The 18,704-nt window shown below is 43.6% G+C and overlaps 1 protein-coding gene across 7 annotated transcripts in view; it reads left to right on the top strand.

Moving 5' to 3' along the window:
• Nucleotides 1-18,704, top strand: part of SLC35F5 (solute carrier family 35 member F5) — a 575,369-nt gene that overhangs the window by 386,349 nt on the left and 170,316 nt on the right. For all 7 annotated transcript variants that reach the window (XM_069224683.1, XM_069224682.1, XM_069224686.1 and 4 more), the window contains one exon: nucleotides 13,768-13,927. In XM_069224683.1, coding sequence (XP_069080784.1) covers nucleotides 13,768-13,927 — 160 coding nt within the window. The remainder of the gene's footprint in view (nucleotides 1-13,767; nucleotides 13,928-18,704) is intronic.

Genomic DNA, 18,704 nt, shown 5'->3' with positions numbered 1-18,704 from the left:
CTTGGTAAGTGGAGAATGTCCATTGACATGATTGATGTTCCATTAATGTTGCCATCATTCCTTATGCCTGCATGTCAGCATGTGTCCCTTTCTCTCTATAAAACATTTGTGAGCTGCAGTTTCATGCATGGTCTACCTGTTTCTCTGGGATGATGTATGTATTCCCTCACATATATGTGCATGCCAACGTGTGTGGAATAGGACATTTACAATGGGGTACATTTCATGTTGTGCCACAGACAGGAATGTGTCATCATTGTTTATCGGCTGACACATACCCTTAGCCTTCATAGCTTGTCATTCAGCATGTACAACTGCAGTAGCAATGAGGGACATGACAGGGAGGCCAAGGGTTTAGAGCCACAATGTGAATATCTATGCCCTTGATGTGGCATCATGTGGAAATGTGCACTGCACGTGTGTAATGGGTAAGGTATGTGCCCTGACTGTCGGTATGCAACATGGAGTGACTTGCAGTTATGTAGAAATCACATGTAATTTAATCCACAGACAGACATCTGGGTTTCCATGACTAAAATCTGGTGAGGGATGTAGTTTCCAATTAGGCAATACGTTGAGGGCCTTCAATAAGTACTTGGAAATCTCAGGCCCTCTCCAACATTCAAGGGGCCAATGGCTTCTGCAGATGAACTCAGAGTATGTCATAGTAAGGTGTGGCAAACATAAGTGGTGATTACCATGGGGTTTGCCTGATTCATTGTGTTTTGGGGGATATTTCTCCCTGACAATATTGCACATGATGTCTGCAGAGTCCATTTCCATGCCAAATGTGTGGCCTAACTGAACAGCATTAATACTACCTCTATGACTCTATTGGGACAAATTTCACTTGATGAAGTGTACATTGTTGACATGTATTCATAGTGACATGGGTATTTCCATGTCACCTTCTTACTGTGTCATCAACATGACATGATTTTGTGTCATCTGTTCTCATTGTTGGGTCATCACGTATGTGACAAAGAAATGTGTGGGATCTGTGGAAATGCATTTTTTATTGGCCTACTATGTATGCTAACAGGTGACAGTGGTCTGCTCCATGGGCCAAATCTCCTAATGGTTAAGTCATGATTGCACAACTTCAGCCATGCAATTAAAGTTGTGTGAGATCCTGATTTTCCTGTGGGCAACTGTTGACAGTTCACTTGGCATGCATGCATATGTTATGGCACATGTATGGGCCACGTAGGTGGAGTTTGTTGCTGGGGCCTACTGACATCATGGTACTGTATGCTAATCAGTGCTGTTTAAGTGTGATCATGGACATGTGATGCCCCTATTTTTCTTTGTATTTGCAGCATCAGCAAGCGAAGGAGACTGCACAGCTGAGTGGGGAAGCATCTGGCCACGGGAACTCAGGTCAAGACACCACTGACACAGTGGGACCCAGTGGCCTGGAATGCGAGGGTGGAGACGGCAACATCATCATCATTGGATTCTTCCTCCAGTGAACACACTCTCGTTGTGGCAGACTCATCGGGCATCACCCTGTACCATCCTTGTCTGTCACCCTATCACCGCCCTCCCTGTTGCTCGCCACCAATTTTGCCGTGCCTGCTCACCCAAGATGGTGGGTGTCTCCTTTGCCACAGGCACCTCCACCAAAGCCCCTATTGCCCTGCTGCCCTCAGTGAGGAGGTTATTGACCTCCTGAGAAGTATCTCTGTGTGTCAGACAGCCATTGTGAATGCCATTCAGGGATTGGCAAGTCAGCTACAGCAGACAAATGCATTCCTGGAAGGCATTCATGCTGCAATGTCTGGCCTACAGAGATCTTTTCAGACTCTGGCATCCACACTGATGGCAGCCAGTCACCCCCCCACCCCCCCCCCCTCCCCACCTCCCTCTCCCCAGTCCAAATCCCCGTTTCCCCTACCTAGCCAAAGCACACTGACCGATCCAAACGCATTCACATCAACACCCAAGAGGAGTACACACAAACACAAGAACCACAGAACACACCTGCACGCAAGCAAACAGCCACCCACAGACACAACAGTCGCAGCTTCCCTAGACACCCACACCACCCCCAGCATCACGCACACAACTTCCAGCATACCCACAGGCACCACAACAACAGTCAGTGACATACCCTCTACACCCATCATACATCCACCACAGGCACCACACCCCCAGACACTACAATACAGACACACAGACATCCAGCATACCTGCAGTCACCGCCCCAACAGCCACACACACTTCCACCACTCCACCCCAGCACCTCCACCTCCCCTGAGACACACCAACGCACTTATTCACCCACCCAACACACACACACACCAGCATACCTCCCAGAAACATGCACACACAGCATCCACACCAACACAACAGACAACCACTCCCTTCCACCTCTAAGGCCTCACATGCCCCCCACAAGCACCCATACATCTCCTCCCACGAAGAAGCCCACTCCTCCCAAAAAGAAGCCCACTCCACCCAAGCCCAAATGCCCCCCCCCTCAAGGTAATCCCTGAGGTGCTCCCTTACCACCTTTTTTGTTTTTGTTTCCTTCAAACTTCACAATGTGCTGGCTCATCGTACTGTGTCATCTTGTCCCTAGCCTCCCCTAGGAGGGCACCATTCAAAGGCTCATAATAGTGTCGCTCCAGGAAAGCAAGCTGACCCTCCAGATCAGCCAGCTTGTAACGTAGTACCCGGGGAATACCAGAATACACAGGGAGAAGACACCGATCCCTTGTTATGGGCAAAATATTCCACAGTGGCCTCCCGCACCTCAGCTCTAAATACCTGATCGTACATAGCACCCGCAGGGAGGGGGCAGACGAAGGCACTTCTAGCAGTCCAAGGAATTTCCAGCTCCAGGAACACCGGAGAGTGATCTGATAGTGTTCGCGACAGATACTTAACCTCTGCCGTCCAAAGCTCTCCATCCCTAGCACCGAGCCACAAGTCGATTCAGGACCAACTGCACCTTATTAATACAGGTGACTTCCATAAGCTCTTTTATTATAGCTTTCAAAACCTTTGCAATGGCCGGATGTGGGTTGTGGGCGACTACCATGGTCCACAGCTGGGTTAAGCGTCACATTAAAGTCACCCCACCCACAGCAGAGTCGCCAAGCTGAGCGTGTCTGCCAAGCGCCAAACCTCCACAGAAAACTCCGGGTCCTCCATGTTAGGGCCATATATCTATAGCAGCCGCAATGGGAAAGCAAACCTGAGAGCATAACATCACGCCCGTTTGGATCGTAAATGGTCAACCCTCACCGGTGCACCACGGAACTCCTGTACAAATAATAATCGCCACACCAAGAGCATAACCAGATTATGCAGGAATATGACATTTCCCCATCCAGCATGCGTGCAGCTGTGACCATGATTCCGCAACTAAGTGAATTTCCTACAGCATACAAACATTTATAGCATGTCGGTGTAGTTATGCCGACGACAGATGTATTTTAGGCATGTCCTTCAGCCCCCTTATATTCCAACACAAACATCTTAACGTTAAACTATTGCCTTGAGGAATAATATAGAGTCACGCATGTCATGCATTCAGTACCCTCATCTTACGGAGGTGCCCGGTTTGTCTGAGTGCGGGTAAGGGGGAAGGAAAGTACAGGGACAGCTCATTAACATCAAAACCTGCATTCAAAATTTCTCATACCACCTGCCGCCCATGTCAATCCCCCAAATGGATAAGATATCCTACACCCACTCAGTTTTGCTGAGTGTATTAAGGAATTTTTAGCCACAGTTTGATTCAGTGAGCGCTTCAGCAGAAGAAAAGCCCTGCGTGCTGACTGGATGCCAGGGATGTAGTCCAGGAAGATGTTGAGCATAGTGTTGTTGTAGATAATTGGTCTGCGCTGATGGGCTAGACGGAGCACTGTGTCTTGATCCCTAAAGTTCAGCAAGAGCCCTATAATGGGTCGGGCAGGGGTGTCTGGCACAAGCCTGGGGCCCAGGGATCTAGGCACCTGCTCCACTACCAGCCCAGGAAAAAGCGCAGCGGGGAAAAGCAACATTAGCATGCTCTCCACATAGTTCTCCATACGGCCAATTTCTGTAGATTTAAGGATACCCAGGATGCAAAGGTTGTCCCTCCTCGAACGGGCCTCATGGTCCTCATTTTTAATGCGCATCACCTCAAGCACTCACTCCATTTGAAGGAGCTGTTCACCAGAAGTGTGCCGCGCATCCTCTAAGCCAGAAGTGCAAGACTCCACATGATCAAGTCGGGTATCATGGTCGTCCACTCTGTCCTTCAGGCTGTCCATGCGATCAGTGATGTGATCTAACTTAGCATCAATGCCCGTGAGGCTCTGCTTGAGGTCCAGAAACATAGCCTTGATTGACAAAGATTGTGCCTTGTCTTACTGACGCAGTTCCATTGCATTCTCATCTGTAACCGCTCTGCTAGCATTCCCGGATTTCTTCCTGCTTTCGAATGAAAGCTTTACTTGCCTGTGGTAAGTCTTCCCCATCACGGCAATCTCCAGTCTCAGTCATTCATGCTTTAAGTAAGATGTCACTCGCGGTCAGCACTCTCCCAGTGTAACAACTCTTCACAGTGTCTGACAGCCAGCGAAAGAGTGCCAGATAGCAGAAACCGATCCAAATCTCAGACAAAGGTATCCCACTGAGCACCTTCCCTTTCCTGCCAGGCAGCTCAGGATCTCCCACCACCCTCCACTACAGGGCAGTGACACTCCACAGTGAATCTCAGAAGTGCCCACTTCATATGATCTCCAGCCAAGCTCCACTAGGCCCCTAAACCCTCCAGATGGGGCCAGACACCAATTCACTTCACGGACTCACGATCTTCACTCCTGCCTCTCAGCTCAGAAGTGGCACAGGGTATGCAAGGACTCCCCGCTGCATGACAGTCAAACGGTTCCTCCCAACTGGAGCTCTCCTTCCTCAAGGCATGAACGAATTATGTCAGGGCAGTGTCTCATCCCCAGTCCTTTCCACTGGGGCAACAGCCACTACCAGACCTCAAGAGGAGCCCACCATGGCCCACCCCCGCACTTCATGACCTGTGCTCCGGCAGACCTCCTGGGTGCCCAACGTTCCTATGTGGGCCTCCTCAGGTTAGCAGAAAGCAACCCCCGCCTCTACACTCCTGCAGTAGGGCTCTCGACCCGAGCGGGTGCCGTCCTGCACCCGCCTGAGGCCTTAAGCGGAGTCGCCCTCTGCACGCCCAGGCCCCACCCAGGCGGCCACTCCTCTCGTTAGTCGCGCCCATCGCTTCCATTCAGCTGTGAGAGGCTTCTTGGCTCTCTTGTGGCTGCGCCGCCGTGACCCAAGCGCACTCTCCCCAGCGCCGGGCATGGGCCAATTTCCTGAGGTGGGGTCCTCGCTCCGTCCAGGCCCCAGAGGCAGAGGCCCACCGACTGCATCGTCCGCCGCCTTCCTTGCCCTCACGGTCACTGTTCGCCAGGAGGGCCAAGTATTTCATCTTGTGTTGTCCAATGTGAGCATGTATGGTGTTACACTTGTCCCCCTGACATGGCTTATGGATTCATCTAATGTGTGTCAGCGTGTGTTTTGTTTGTGCAGACATGGAGTGTTTTCAGTTGTGCTAGCTTTGTTTGCATTTGACTGTGCATGTGTCCATTTAGCTGTGCGTACCTTGCAGCTATTTCATGTAGAGGTATGTCCCATGCAGTTGGAGTTGTATGTGCTTTGTTGTCTTGCACTTCCATATTGTGCATATGGGCATGTCATTTGGGTCTAGAACTGTTTCTCCCTCTGGCACATGTAGGACCATTTCCTTTGTACATGTTGTTTCAGGGGTGTGTGCAAAGTGATATGTCTCTCAGTGCTTCTTCCCTGAGTGTTCCTGATGCCTCCATCCTTGTTGTGCAGGTATTGTTAGCATAGTGCTCTTTGTCTATTTGTCTCCTTGTCTATTGTGCATGCCATTGTCCTTCCATTTTGCTGTGATGTAGGTGATGTGGGTGTCCATTACAGGGCTTTTTACTGGGAGTGGTGTTTGTGTTCCATGCCACATTGATACATATGTGTGTTGTATGTGATGACATTCCATGGACTGTGTGGAATGTGATTGTGTGAGTTGTGTTTGTAGTTGTGATGTTTGTGTGTTGTTGGTGATGTGTGAGACAATGTTGTGTAGCCTTCATAATCCCTTTGCCTGAGATGTGTGGACATATGTTTTTGTGTAGTGTTGCTGTGCAGTAAGTGGCCTGGCCAAAGGGGGCATATTGTGAATGTGAATGGGTCCATCTTTATGTATGATTTAGACTGTGTACACGATGAGGGGTGTACGTGGCTCCTATAGCGTGACTCCCATATGATGTGTGTGATGGTGCTACGATCTGTTGTTACAGGAAATTACACAGATAGGTGTGTGTACTTACGGTTGGTTGCACCCACTGTGGTGTTGAGTTTGAGCTCCATCGATGATCAACAACAGCAGCAGGACATGTGTGATGGGTTCTATGGCAGCATCGGACGTGTAAAGCTGCCTTTATACTGTCCATTTCCACCTTCTGATACGTAATGGTAGGACCACCACGATCACATTGGCGATGTGCAACCTCGTAATGTGTCCGGCGGAAACACTGTCTTTGCTGCCCTATTTCTGGTGGCTCGTGACCGCGGCAATCTGTGCTGCCTGGTGGTGTCAGCGGTGTCAGCGAAACCGCAGCGGTCTTTGCTCCAAAGCCAGCAAGGCTCATAATACGGCAGTCCGACCGCCATCCCAACTGCGGTCGGATCCGTCGCCATGGTGGTCGACGTACTGCCAAACTGGTAGAGGCTCTAAGTCTGTACTACTTCCAGTGCTGATTAATTGAATGTTGGCTGTTACTTAATGGACTTAGAAATGTCCAATCTGCTATTAATTGCTGGATCAAATTGTCTTTAACCAAATTATCAAGGTTCTGTGAATGTTCTACTAATGAAACGCATGGTTCAGTTATTCAAATGTCTCACAGGGAAATGTGTTAGTTAACATTCATGCCATTATGACCATAACAGAAGCAAAATGAGTATGCCAGGTTTAAGCTTTTTCAGTTTGAGAATCATTGGCCAGATTCTTCAGTGTCAAAGCTTGCTTTAACACTCTAAATGTATTCAAAAAGTACCAACTTAGTTTTATATGAACAGACAGTCTTTTTTTCCAAAGCTATCAGCAGTCAGCAGAGAGAACAGTACATGCGTTGGAGGTTAATAACGTTAATGTACCACTTGTAAATATAACAACAGTAAGATTTACCAAAAGGGAAGATCCATTTATTGACTTACAGAAAGGCAATATAAATATTACATTTAAAACATCAAACAAAGAATAGCCCTTGGCTAGAGGGATTCTGCTGTCTTTTTTTTCTGAGAAATCAAACAATCCTATAAAGCTCAAACCCATCTGACTAGATAAAGATCAGCCTTGCGTCCTTTACATATATGTGCACCTGTGGTAGTGATCTTCAAACCTTTCCTGTATATGAGATCAACCTAATTTAATTTTGCTACTAGGATAGTAGTTTCTCACTTTAGGATGCAATATCGATATTCAACCTCTATTAGACCTTAAATCTCTGCAAAATCTAGTGAGTTCCTAATCAGAATGTAATAATAATTTAATTATGTGTTTCAATAAAATTTGATAAAGGCAGTCATCATCGTTATCAAACTTTATTAGGCTATTCTCAAGCCATTAAAGCACATAATAAAAATACACAATCACAAAACTACAATAAAGATGATAAAAACAGTTTAAAACATATCAAATGCAGTGCAAACGATCACATAAGTTCATAGATTCACAGAATCATGAGCAGTTCTGCACAGCCCCATACAAGCATTTAGGCATTTCTACATGACCCCCAGGATATAAAACTACTAAGCAAAATTCCAAATCGCAGACTTCACAAAGGGGCAGTAGTACATCCATATTAAATCACATTACAAGCAAACATTGGAATTAACTCATAAGGCACCTCCATAAATAGAATTGTGAAGATGTAATGCATGAAGTTTGTCATCGGGGATATTGCGTGAAAGATCAAGACAGTTTATACTCTGTGCAACTTCCCTGAAGGGGCAAGCAGCAGTGTATCTCTCGACCAAAGCAGGGTATAAATCAAATAGGTACATACAGACAGATAACAATACAACAGTACATGGATGTTGGAGGAAAAACTTTTTAGGGCTCTAGAGGGTGCTAAATCTAAAATCCAATCATCAGCTCTTACCTATAATCTCCGCTTATAAACTGTTAAAACCCCAGTCATGATTATATAAACTGAAATGTATTAAAAACATAAAAATCTATTCGAGCCCAAATGCCCAAGCACAAATGCTATTTATTATACTGATTTGAACACTATAAATAAGGATAAAATCTAATTAAAAAATATTGTAGCTAAGACCATAAAAGCAGAGACACTAAATAGGAAAGAAGCCACCCCTGGAACAAGCCCCGCTATAGGTCCCCAATATTTCCAAAATCCAGGGTAGTGTTAGAAATCTGAGAGCAAAATAGCCCTGTGACGAATGGACCAAGCTGCTGATAGGAACTTAGTTACCGCACTTACTACCAGAGTGGACGAATCGTATTTACATATTCTGTAAGCATTGGCTCTGTCATATAATAGCAGAGCTTTACAAAGGGGAATAATCCATCTTCCCCTTGGGTTTTTATACAGAGGACAAAGGAATACGACGTGTTCAATGGTTTCCTCACACGTGTGACCGTGTAAACATCTGTTAGCCTCTGAGCTGTTTTTCGGCCATCGGGCAGTGAAACTGTTAACTGGTAAGGTTCCATATCTAAATTGGAGGAATAGGGCACGAGCATGGGCAGGTATGGCCAAATCCAAGAATTGCTCAGGGCTTGGTTCTTGTTTGGCCATCAAGAACTCAGTTGTCAGTCGTCCCACCCCATTGCTCTGGAGGATCTCCTCACTAGCCTTCTCCCAATTCTTTTGCTTAACTAATGAAATGGCATTAGTGGGAATCAGCTCCGGCCTCTCCCTAAAAAGGGGGAGAGCCAGTTTGTCCCAAGCCAATTTCATCTCCCTTAACCAGCTAACCTTTTTCCAGTTACACAAGCTCTTAGTACATTTTTTAATTGCCTCTCGGAAAGGCGCCAATTCTTCCTTTTTCCATATGCGGATCCAATATAAAAGAGGTTTCAGACCTGCTATATCTTTAATGCTGTTTGTTCCAGAATCGAGTCTAAGGGGGGTCATGGGCGTGCCCTTCCCCAGCCTAGTTATATGACTAATAAAATGATTCTCTTTAGTTTGTAGGGCATCCCTCTGCCTATGAAACCCCCAGAGCTCTGCTCCATATAATGCTGCACCTCGGATTTGAACTTTATATATTTCAAAAACAGGGTTTAAGGGTGGGCTTACTACACTTCTTGATTTACGGCCTAAGTCCCCCCCCTCTTTGGCATAGCATGAGGCTCCCTTTTCTGATGGCCGCATCCCAGCTACCCGAATCCATTAATCTAATCCCCAGGTAATCATACTCAGCGACCCTTTCCAGAGGAGTGGTGTTCATTAAGATGGTCACTTTTGTTTAGATTTTCTGAAAACTATATATCATCAACTTGGTTTTCCTAATGTTAACTTCCAGGTCAAAGTCTCTGCAAAACAAGCAGAACTGATCAGCCAAATTTTGCAGTCCCTTAGGTGTTTTGGCATAAAGCAGACCTGGAATTTTCTTACCTGCCAATTTAGGTGAATCGTTGTTACAATTGGTTAAATAGTTGATGCAGTTATTTATATATAGAAGAAAAAGGGAAGGAGCCAAAACACAACCTTGCCTGACTCCCCTTCTGATTGAAACTGGGTCTGTTAGTTCACCATCTTTACCGCACCTGATCTGAGCAAAAGTGCTTTTGTGAAGTCGAATTATAAGATCTAAAGGGCTTTTGCTAATGTAAGCCATAGTTTGTTCCCAGGGACCAAGTCGAAAGCCGCTCTCAGATCTACAAAAATCACATATAAGTTCCCACAACCAACGTCCACCGTCTTCCATTTGATTGCTAAAAACCTCAGAACCTGATCTATTGTAGTAACCGCTGGTCTGAACCCTGCCTGAAGCTCCGAAACGCACCATTCTCTATGATCCACTCATCAAGATGGAACAGGATCTGCTTTGCAAACCGCTTTTGTAAATTGTCAAGTAGACAGATTGGGCGGTAGTTAGAGGGATCACTAGGACTACCTTTTTTTAAAATGGGAACAATCTCAGCTCCCTTCCATGTCCGGGGGATGGGTGCTCCCGCGGCAACCGCGTTACAGACTAGGTTCAAATAAGGGGCCCAGATATCAGGATTAGATTTGTAGAGGTCGCCTGGAATTTTGTCAGGATCCGGAGCCTTGCCCCACTTCAAAAAAGTTATTGCTGCCTTAGTTTCTGCTAAGGTGAGTTTGATTGGGGGTGCGTTAGGTTTCCCATTTTCCACCGATGCCCCGGAATATGGAGCATCCACCCTTGTATAAAGTGACCCGAAGTGTTTTGTCCATGTTACAGGGAGGATCGAAGTACCAGGCAGGGGGCGCGATTTGCCACTCTCATTTGAGACCAGGTTCCAAAACTCAGAAGTATTGTTTGCTCTAGCAGAATCCAAAAGCGCAGCCCACCTTTCTTTGTCCCAACTTCTGCGGGCCTTAATAAGCTCCTGTTTATAGCCCTCTCTTGATTGTCTTAAGGGTTCTCTAATCCCCTTTCTCAGATCCCTCAAAAGCTTGTGCTTAGCTTCCTTGCATGAGTGGTTAAACCATCTCTCACTGCGTTTATTCCTTGTTTTAAGAACCAATTCTTTTAAAAAATGTTTTTGAAGAGAGTTGAAAAATTCCACGTGTGGCCAGAAACCTGTCCCCGTATTCTTGTGAGCAAGGCATATGCTTCATTCGATCTATTAATAGGCTGTATATAGATATAAGGGAACCCAGTGATGAGTTCACAGTGTTCCACTTAACGTTACGTTTATTATTTGTCATAACAAGCTGTTGTACATAGTCCTGTGGTTCTGGGGCATCTAATGAGTGCAGCAAACCCCTGATACTTAAGACTAATGGTTCGTGGTCACTTTCTTCATGTTCCTTTACCGCCATATCAATCATATGTCCCCACAAACAAATGTCCAGTAGGAAATAATCGATATGGCTCTTGTAGACTCCTCGTCTAAAAGTAGGGCGGGGTTTGGCGTCTGAACAGGAACGGTCGTTACAAGCACAGAGACCATGTGTAAGGGTAATGTCAATTAATTGATAAGCTGATCTACTCATTCTAATGCTTTTGTTCAGTGATAATTGCGGAATACCCCAATAAATGTCCTCTTCTTCATAAAGTTCCTGGGCCACTGGATGGGGCTCAAAGGTCATATTAAAGTCCCCTGCTATTATAATATAGTGGGAAGCGGATTTACTGGATAAAATATTATCTAAAGCCTTCAAGACATCAGACTCACCGTTGCTACCCACACTTCTGTGATATATATTTACTAATAGTAGGAGTTATTCCATAGCATTCGTCAGTATCAAACCTTGCAGATCGACGCAGCCCATATCCAATTCTTCGATCTGACACTTGAGGGAACAACTAACCCACATCAGTAACCCTCCAGAAGGTCTCCCTGAAGTCACCTTGCGGGCTGGAACCCAGTAACTTTTAAAACCGCACCTAAACTTGGGCTCCAGAGCCCATGTCTCTTGGAATAAGCAGATCTTGTGCTTGTCTATAAAAAGACCCCAATCTGAAATTTGCATTTTGTGCTCTAGACCTGCTATATTCCAGCAGAGGACTTTCCCTGGTGTCTTCTAGAAATTGTGATGAATCAATCGGGACTTCCGGTATAATTTGGGGTGTTTTGGATAAATTATTCGAGGGGTTTGAAGAAATCATGTTGCACATTTGGTCTGTCAGGAGACGACTCTCCATTAATCCCCAAGCTTCTTTGTCACCAATGACATTACCCTCCCCAAAAGATTCAAAGTCGGTGTCATTCCTACTAATAACTGGGGATCTTACAACATTCTGAGTTAACGTCGTAATCTGTGTGAGACCCCAAGGGTCCATAATTGATAACAGATTTCCCTCTGAGATGCCTACTCTAGAACCTCTTTGCTCGTTGACACTTGAAGTAATACATTCCCTAGTGGTTGATCTGTTAATAGGGATCTCTGTGGGACCCTGCGAGGTATTGATCGTAAGTCAGTCCACATCCGTGAGGGAAGATAAAGGGTGCCTACGTTCAAAGTAATAGGTATATTGTGATTGAGAGCGAGGAGGATCTCTGGGAACAAATATCACCCTACTGGAAACACCTTTAGTTACTGGGGGGGTAAAAAGTAACAGGCCTGCACAAAGACACTCCTTATGCTGCTGGACCAGGTCTACACGAGTTTAGGAATAGCTGTTGAACCACTACAGGAGAATCAAAGTTAACAACAATGCAGTCACCCCTTCTTATCTTGTTCAGCGTAGCCACCCATCCCACCCTCCTCACCATTATTATAGATGGTACCATACGAAATTCAAAATTACCGTTGACGTGCAACCAATGCAACCTTGTTTCTCAACTCTTCATCGGATTCCAATCTGTTAGGTTGCAATCTTGGAACATTAGAAATAACAAGAACATAAGGGCAGGATTCTGGGAGCAGATGTAAAACACTTAGCTTATCCCCTTGCTTTCCCGGACTAGTTCTACTGGATTCCGGAGCCACCTCTGGTGCACAAATGTTGGGGGGTGAAGCCGCTCTTTCAGGACCCCCTAATGGAGGTATTTATGGGTATTATAGACTTAGGACTGTTAACCACAGGTTTTTTTTTAAAACCTGGCTCTCTGACCATCTTTCAGATGGCAACGATAGTCACAACAATCCTTAGATGGCGGGAGCCCCTCAGCCAAATTAAGGGAAAAGGGAGGGTGGCCCAAAATAAAGGGTTGATTGTTCAGTTGGGTAATGTCTCGCAAATAGTTATCAGGCAGAGGGGGCTTAGAAAGTCCTCCAAGTTTGTCCTCAATGGCTTGAAGGCGGATTTCGATAGGGTGCAGTCTCTTAGCTAGCTCCTCTCGTTTCTTTGCTCTATTATTCGATAAATGCAGTGTATTCATAATGTTTATACATAACTAAAGTAAAATTTCTATCAAGTGATGTAATTTGCAGAAAATATGTTTGATCTCTTAAAATCCTGTCAAGTATTGTTAATTATTCTTACTATCCCAAGCACTATCTCAAGCATATGTATGCCCTATAATGGTTACCCGATTAGGGGGAAGCAGAACTATGTGATGGATTTTGTCTGATACATTATTATTTTCTTTTAAAGTTAAAAAACAAAACAAAAAAAAAACAGCAGGATGGCACAGCTCTCTATGCTATTCAAGAAGTTTCAGGTCCTACAACATGTTATTTGATGTTCCATTTGTTAGCAATAGGAGGCAAACTAAGTCCAAAAGTACAGCATATACCAAATATGTTTTACAGTTAGGCAGCAGAACAGTCTGGGTTGGTGTGCCCCTGATATAATGGTTCTGTTTTCCTCTAATGGACTTTGCATGGCACTGTGCCTTGCAATATTGCTCATTATCAAAATAAAGGCCTGTTCAGTCATTCACCTATACTCCCACTTAACTGAGCCTGAACTTCAAAATTCGAAAGTGCTTGAATGTTATTGTGCCTGTTGCATAGTCCTGTCATTGTTTGAAGATGTTGCAAATGCCCTACATCAGGAACACAAAAAATAAGAAGTGGATGATGCATTAATTTTTTATTGCTTTTTTCCGTTTAGGTTTTGTTGGCCTCTTTAATCTTCTGCTACTTTGGCCAGGATTCTTCCTTCTTCACTATACTGGATTTGAGGCATTTGAGTTTCCAAGTAATTTAGTACTGATGTATATTGTCATCAATGGCCTAATTGGAACAGTTCTGTCCGAATTCCTCTGGTTATGGTATGAATTCTTTATACAAAGAGTTGTCTAATGCATTTTCAGTACATGATATTAACTGAGGTATTGAGGATTAAATGGCTGATATTTATAGAAAATAAATGCTTTCTTACAATAACATAGTGTTGGTATAGTAAGGATGCATTGACTTGCCCGTTTTGCACTGAAATGTACATTTCTTACAGAACAAATTATTTATTTAGGGTCGAGCCTGCGCTAGCATCCGCTTGCGCATGCGGATCGCTTGCAAGATGCTGTATTAGTTAGAAAAGGGCTCGGAGCCCTATCCATGTCACGTCAGTGTCTTTCATTGGTTCGTGGGCTTGCCTTTTAAAATGTGTTTGCTTTCATTAGTGAAAGGCATGCACAAGTCATGCCTTTTCCAGTGATTAGCCCTCCTCCAGCGCAGCAAACAAGTACTGAAAACATACGAGGTTCCATGTTTTCCATCCAGTTTGTGGACTACTTTTTCTCTTTTTTCGCAGTGCGATCTCGCTGTGCAGAAGTCGAGCACTGTGCATGACATCGACCCTGTGACATAGTTAATTGCACTTTTGCCGGTTATGTAGATAATTGCACTTTTGCCAATAGTTTTCACTACGAGTGAACTGTAGCAGCGCGATCGTGCTCTTTTTTTTCATTTAATGAGGCAAGAAAAGTCCGGTTGGGAGTTTACAACTGCTAATAGCTCTAACTTGGAGAAATGCGAGACCCATTGCATTGCAAATGCTTGTTTGTTGTGTCATAGCCCTTTCCTTTCTGACAGTGCTAGCTTGCATTCTTCGTGATACACTTTTGGATGTATGATGTAGGACTATATTTGGTTTCCTGAGGACCTGTAATAAAGACTGACTGTTACAACCTTAGACTTAACGTAAATGGATAAATAACCTAACTAGGACAACATTGTGCTCCAAGGAAGGCTTAAAGTGGACAGATCAGTGGTAGTAAAACCAGATAAATTGATCATGAACTTTGGTTTTCCATTTGCTTCCATCCATCCATGTCTCTACCAGTATGTAGTTGGAGCCAGTGATTGTGTACCCAATAAAGTGTCAGTTTGATGAGATGGGAGCACCCAGTCCCTTGCCTTTGTTTCTCAGGACTTAGATAAAAAGTTGAACATTTTATATTTTAGAACATGAACCTGTTATAATGTCACTTACTTGCATATGTATGCTAGATAATTAGTGAATTGGTTCTCAGATTCAGTTTGGGTTTTCATTAAAATAAAAAAATGTGTTAATTGACATTAGGCGTGCTTAAAATGGCTCACTATGCTATTGTTAGACTTCCACAATTTCCTTTCTCAATTCGCTCTCACTGTAGGCTCACTGTGGCTTTAAAAGATACTGATTATAGGCCCTCAACACTTGGGTTCAGGTTTCAGTGCAGAAAAGACAAAGGTTTCAGAATCAAAAGCACTAGTGTTGGAAATATGCAAAAGAAGAGTGGGCCAACTATCGAAAAAGCTTTAAATATTAAACCAAGCCCCTTGGTGGACTGAGTAACATTACGTTGGGTGATGGCAACACTTGTTATTTAAAACCCTTAGAAATGGGAGAAGCAAGGCATAGAGTACTATACGAAAACAAGCTTCTCTTATTTAAAGCACGGTAAAAGTAGTGGAAGGCTGTCAAGTGAATGGATTCCACTAGATGATTTTTCAACTCATAACACATTTTAAAGAATGACAGGAGAAATTATGAATTCTTAATTAATTGTGGTCACCCTACTAGAACACAAAGATTGTTTTCGTCCCACCCTACTTGAAGTATTGCAGTGAAGGAAATCCCAGCTTAGCAAGTGCATGTGCTATGCACTCTATTACATCTTGGGTGGATCAAAAGTACAAGCCTGCTTACAGAACCCTTTGCATTACACACATGCTAAATTAAACTTTTTCAGTGCTAATATTCCTTCCTGCAGGTGGGTAGCATGGCCTCTATCATTTTCTACTTAAATTTTTGGTTTTGGGAGAATTACCACAAGCCTCATAAATGGTGTGTGGAGGTGCGGGGGAGGCACAAATTATAGTTACCTCAGGGCACGACTTAGTTACTTGACATAACTCTAACTGCTAAATACCTATGGTTTTGTGTGCAATTATATCGTCCATATTACCTTTCCTAACTATAACATCCCTGTAACCTTGTTTTTTTTCAGTGACTTATACTACATAGTTATAGCTGTAGATATAGATACAAAACACTTTGACAGTCACCACTGTGTAGTTATAGTTAGATCAGACTTTCCGTAGGAAGAACTTTTGTTGTTTTGCTGATAACTTTGGTGCCTTGCAATGCTTTTTGCAGTGAATATATATATATATATATATATATATATATATATATATACACATACATACATACATACATACATAGATCTGAACCCTCCACCGGTATAGAGGATCACTCCAAAGCAGATGTGATTGCAAAAGTTTTATTCCTTCCAGAACAGAGGAGCACATCAATACGTTTCGGCATTTACCATACCTTTGTTACAACTTTGACCATCAATTTCAAAGTGCAATATATTCAAAGCAAAATCGTGATGACAACATGCACAATAAATAATAACAAAATACTAATATATTGTCTCGCAAAGTAGCGCCATTTTGTGAAGTGCAAACCCACCACTGAATTTAAAATAAAGTTCATATTAAATTGAAAAATCAAACGATGTAGTTCAGCTTTTAAAACTAAATTCAATATTTTGATTAAATTAATTTAGGTATGCATGTAAACCTAATACACGAAGCCCAAGTGGGCTTGCGCCATTAATATTATTGTCATACTAAAAAAAAAGAATGAAAGAAGATGATGTTCACAAAACAGTAATGACATACGACCAGCCTGTTGTGCCCTTAAAGTAATGACACGTTGAGTACAACCATCCGCTTCAAGATCCAATGTAATTCAAAATTATAGCATACATATTGGCCACATATTGTGCGCGTTGTCATCATGTTTTCAATTTGTATATATTGCACTTTGAAACTGATGGTAGAGGTTATGGCAAGGGCATGGCAAATGTCGAAATGCGTTGCTGTTTTCCTCTGTTCTGCTGTGGAAGGAATATACCTTGTGCAACCGTATCTGCTTCAGAGTGCTGTGATCATCTTCTAAACTGGTGGAGGGTAAAACATTTTCTAGCTTGCGCGTCAAGAATTTTTAATTCTGTTAAGGACACGGAGAGGATGATTATGCTTCTCTTTCGTTTACTGGAATTTTCAGCATCTAATCAAAACAATAAAATGATTCAAACTACAATACCCATAAACAAGTATAATCACATCACATGCCCCAATCACAAGGGAGTATCCTTAAGTATAAATACAGACTGCCCCAAACACGAGTCCTCTTTCTTTGAAATAATAGTCTTGACATTACAAACTCTGCAGTGTACTTAACAGTCACCAGATCTAACCAGTTTAACCAGATCCCAACGGGGATACGTGCCGAAGAGGAAAAACCTCACATTCTACGAAAACACTGGAAACTCAATAGGAGTCTGAATAGGGATGACAATCCGACCAGCACAAACTGAAGAAGGTCCTCTTCACTAGAGCCTCATCCTGTGAGATCGCAGGAAGACACATGCCAAGGTATTTTTTCAGCCGGCCTTCTGGTCACTCTCTGAAACCCAAAACCTGATGGTAACCTCTTCAAATGACAACATCTTGAATGCAGTAGTCATATCAGTAATAAGCAAGGGTGAATAATGAATATCATAAAGAAAACATGGAACAGTGTCATACACTGTTTCATATTACAGTAACATATTTCTTAAGTGGGATAATCCTCGCCTTCATATCCTTAATAGAATTGAAAATTCTTGATGCGTAAGCTAGAATTTTTTTTATTCTTTGTCAGGACCAAAGGCTCAGATTATGCTTGTTGAAAGCTGTCTCACCACCACAGAAGCTACATCAACTATCAGTTTATGATAACATTTTTGGAAAGTGGACTTGGATGACCAATCCACCACTCTCATAATGTCCTCCAACCGTGAACCCAAAGCATAAGCCTTTGAAGCCATTGCTCCTCTAGCCGAATGTGCTCCAAATGTGAAGGTATCAATACCTGCTTCCGTCAGTAACCGTCTCATCCACCTGGCTAAAATGGCTGACGACACAGGCCTAAAAGGCTTCTGCAGGGCAATCAACAACTGGCCTTTTGAATCTTGTCTATATTCATTTGTAACAGTCTCGTATGTCTTCAAACATTGGACAACACACAAATGTGGATTCTCTGGAAACATAGAATAGATTACTGACCTGCAATTTGTCCTTATGGAAATTGAGAAGGTCACCCCATTTGGGGAATAAACCCTACCTGCCAGGTCAGGAGCACGAACATCAGAAACCCTCTTAGATGAAATTAAGCAAACCAACATCGCCAGTTTTGCTGAGATTTGCTTCCGAGATAGGTAATGATTTGCTGGCCAATTTTCTAAAAACCTCAAAACTGTATTAACATCCCAAAGGGAGGTGTATTTAGGTTTTGGAGGGGTTGAAAAACGAATTTCTTTAATCACTTCACAAATTAGGTGATGTTTCCCCACAGGCTTACCCTCCACAGGAACATGACCAGCAGAAATGGCAGACCTGAAATTATTAACAGTCCTGTATGCCACCCCTGAAGCTGCGAATTCTGATAAAAAGTTCACAATCATGCAAGGGGAAGCCCCAATTGGATCGAGACTCCGCACGTCAGTCCAACCACTCCATCTTCTCCAAGCTGAGGTATAACGTTTGTGGTTGCCCGTCACCCTTGCT

This window comes from Pleurodeles waltl, chromosome 3_1, assembly GCF_031143425.1.
Source record: "Pleurodeles waltl isolate 20211129_DDA chromosome 3_1, aPleWal1.hap1.20221129, whole genome shotgun sequence".
Classification (NCBI taxonomy): domain Eukaryota; kingdom Metazoa; phylum Chordata; class Amphibia; order Caudata; family Salamandridae; genus Pleurodeles; species Pleurodeles waltl.
The sequence above is the reverse complement of the archived record's forward strand: the minus strand, read 5'-3'. Positions and strand labels throughout refer to the sequence as shown.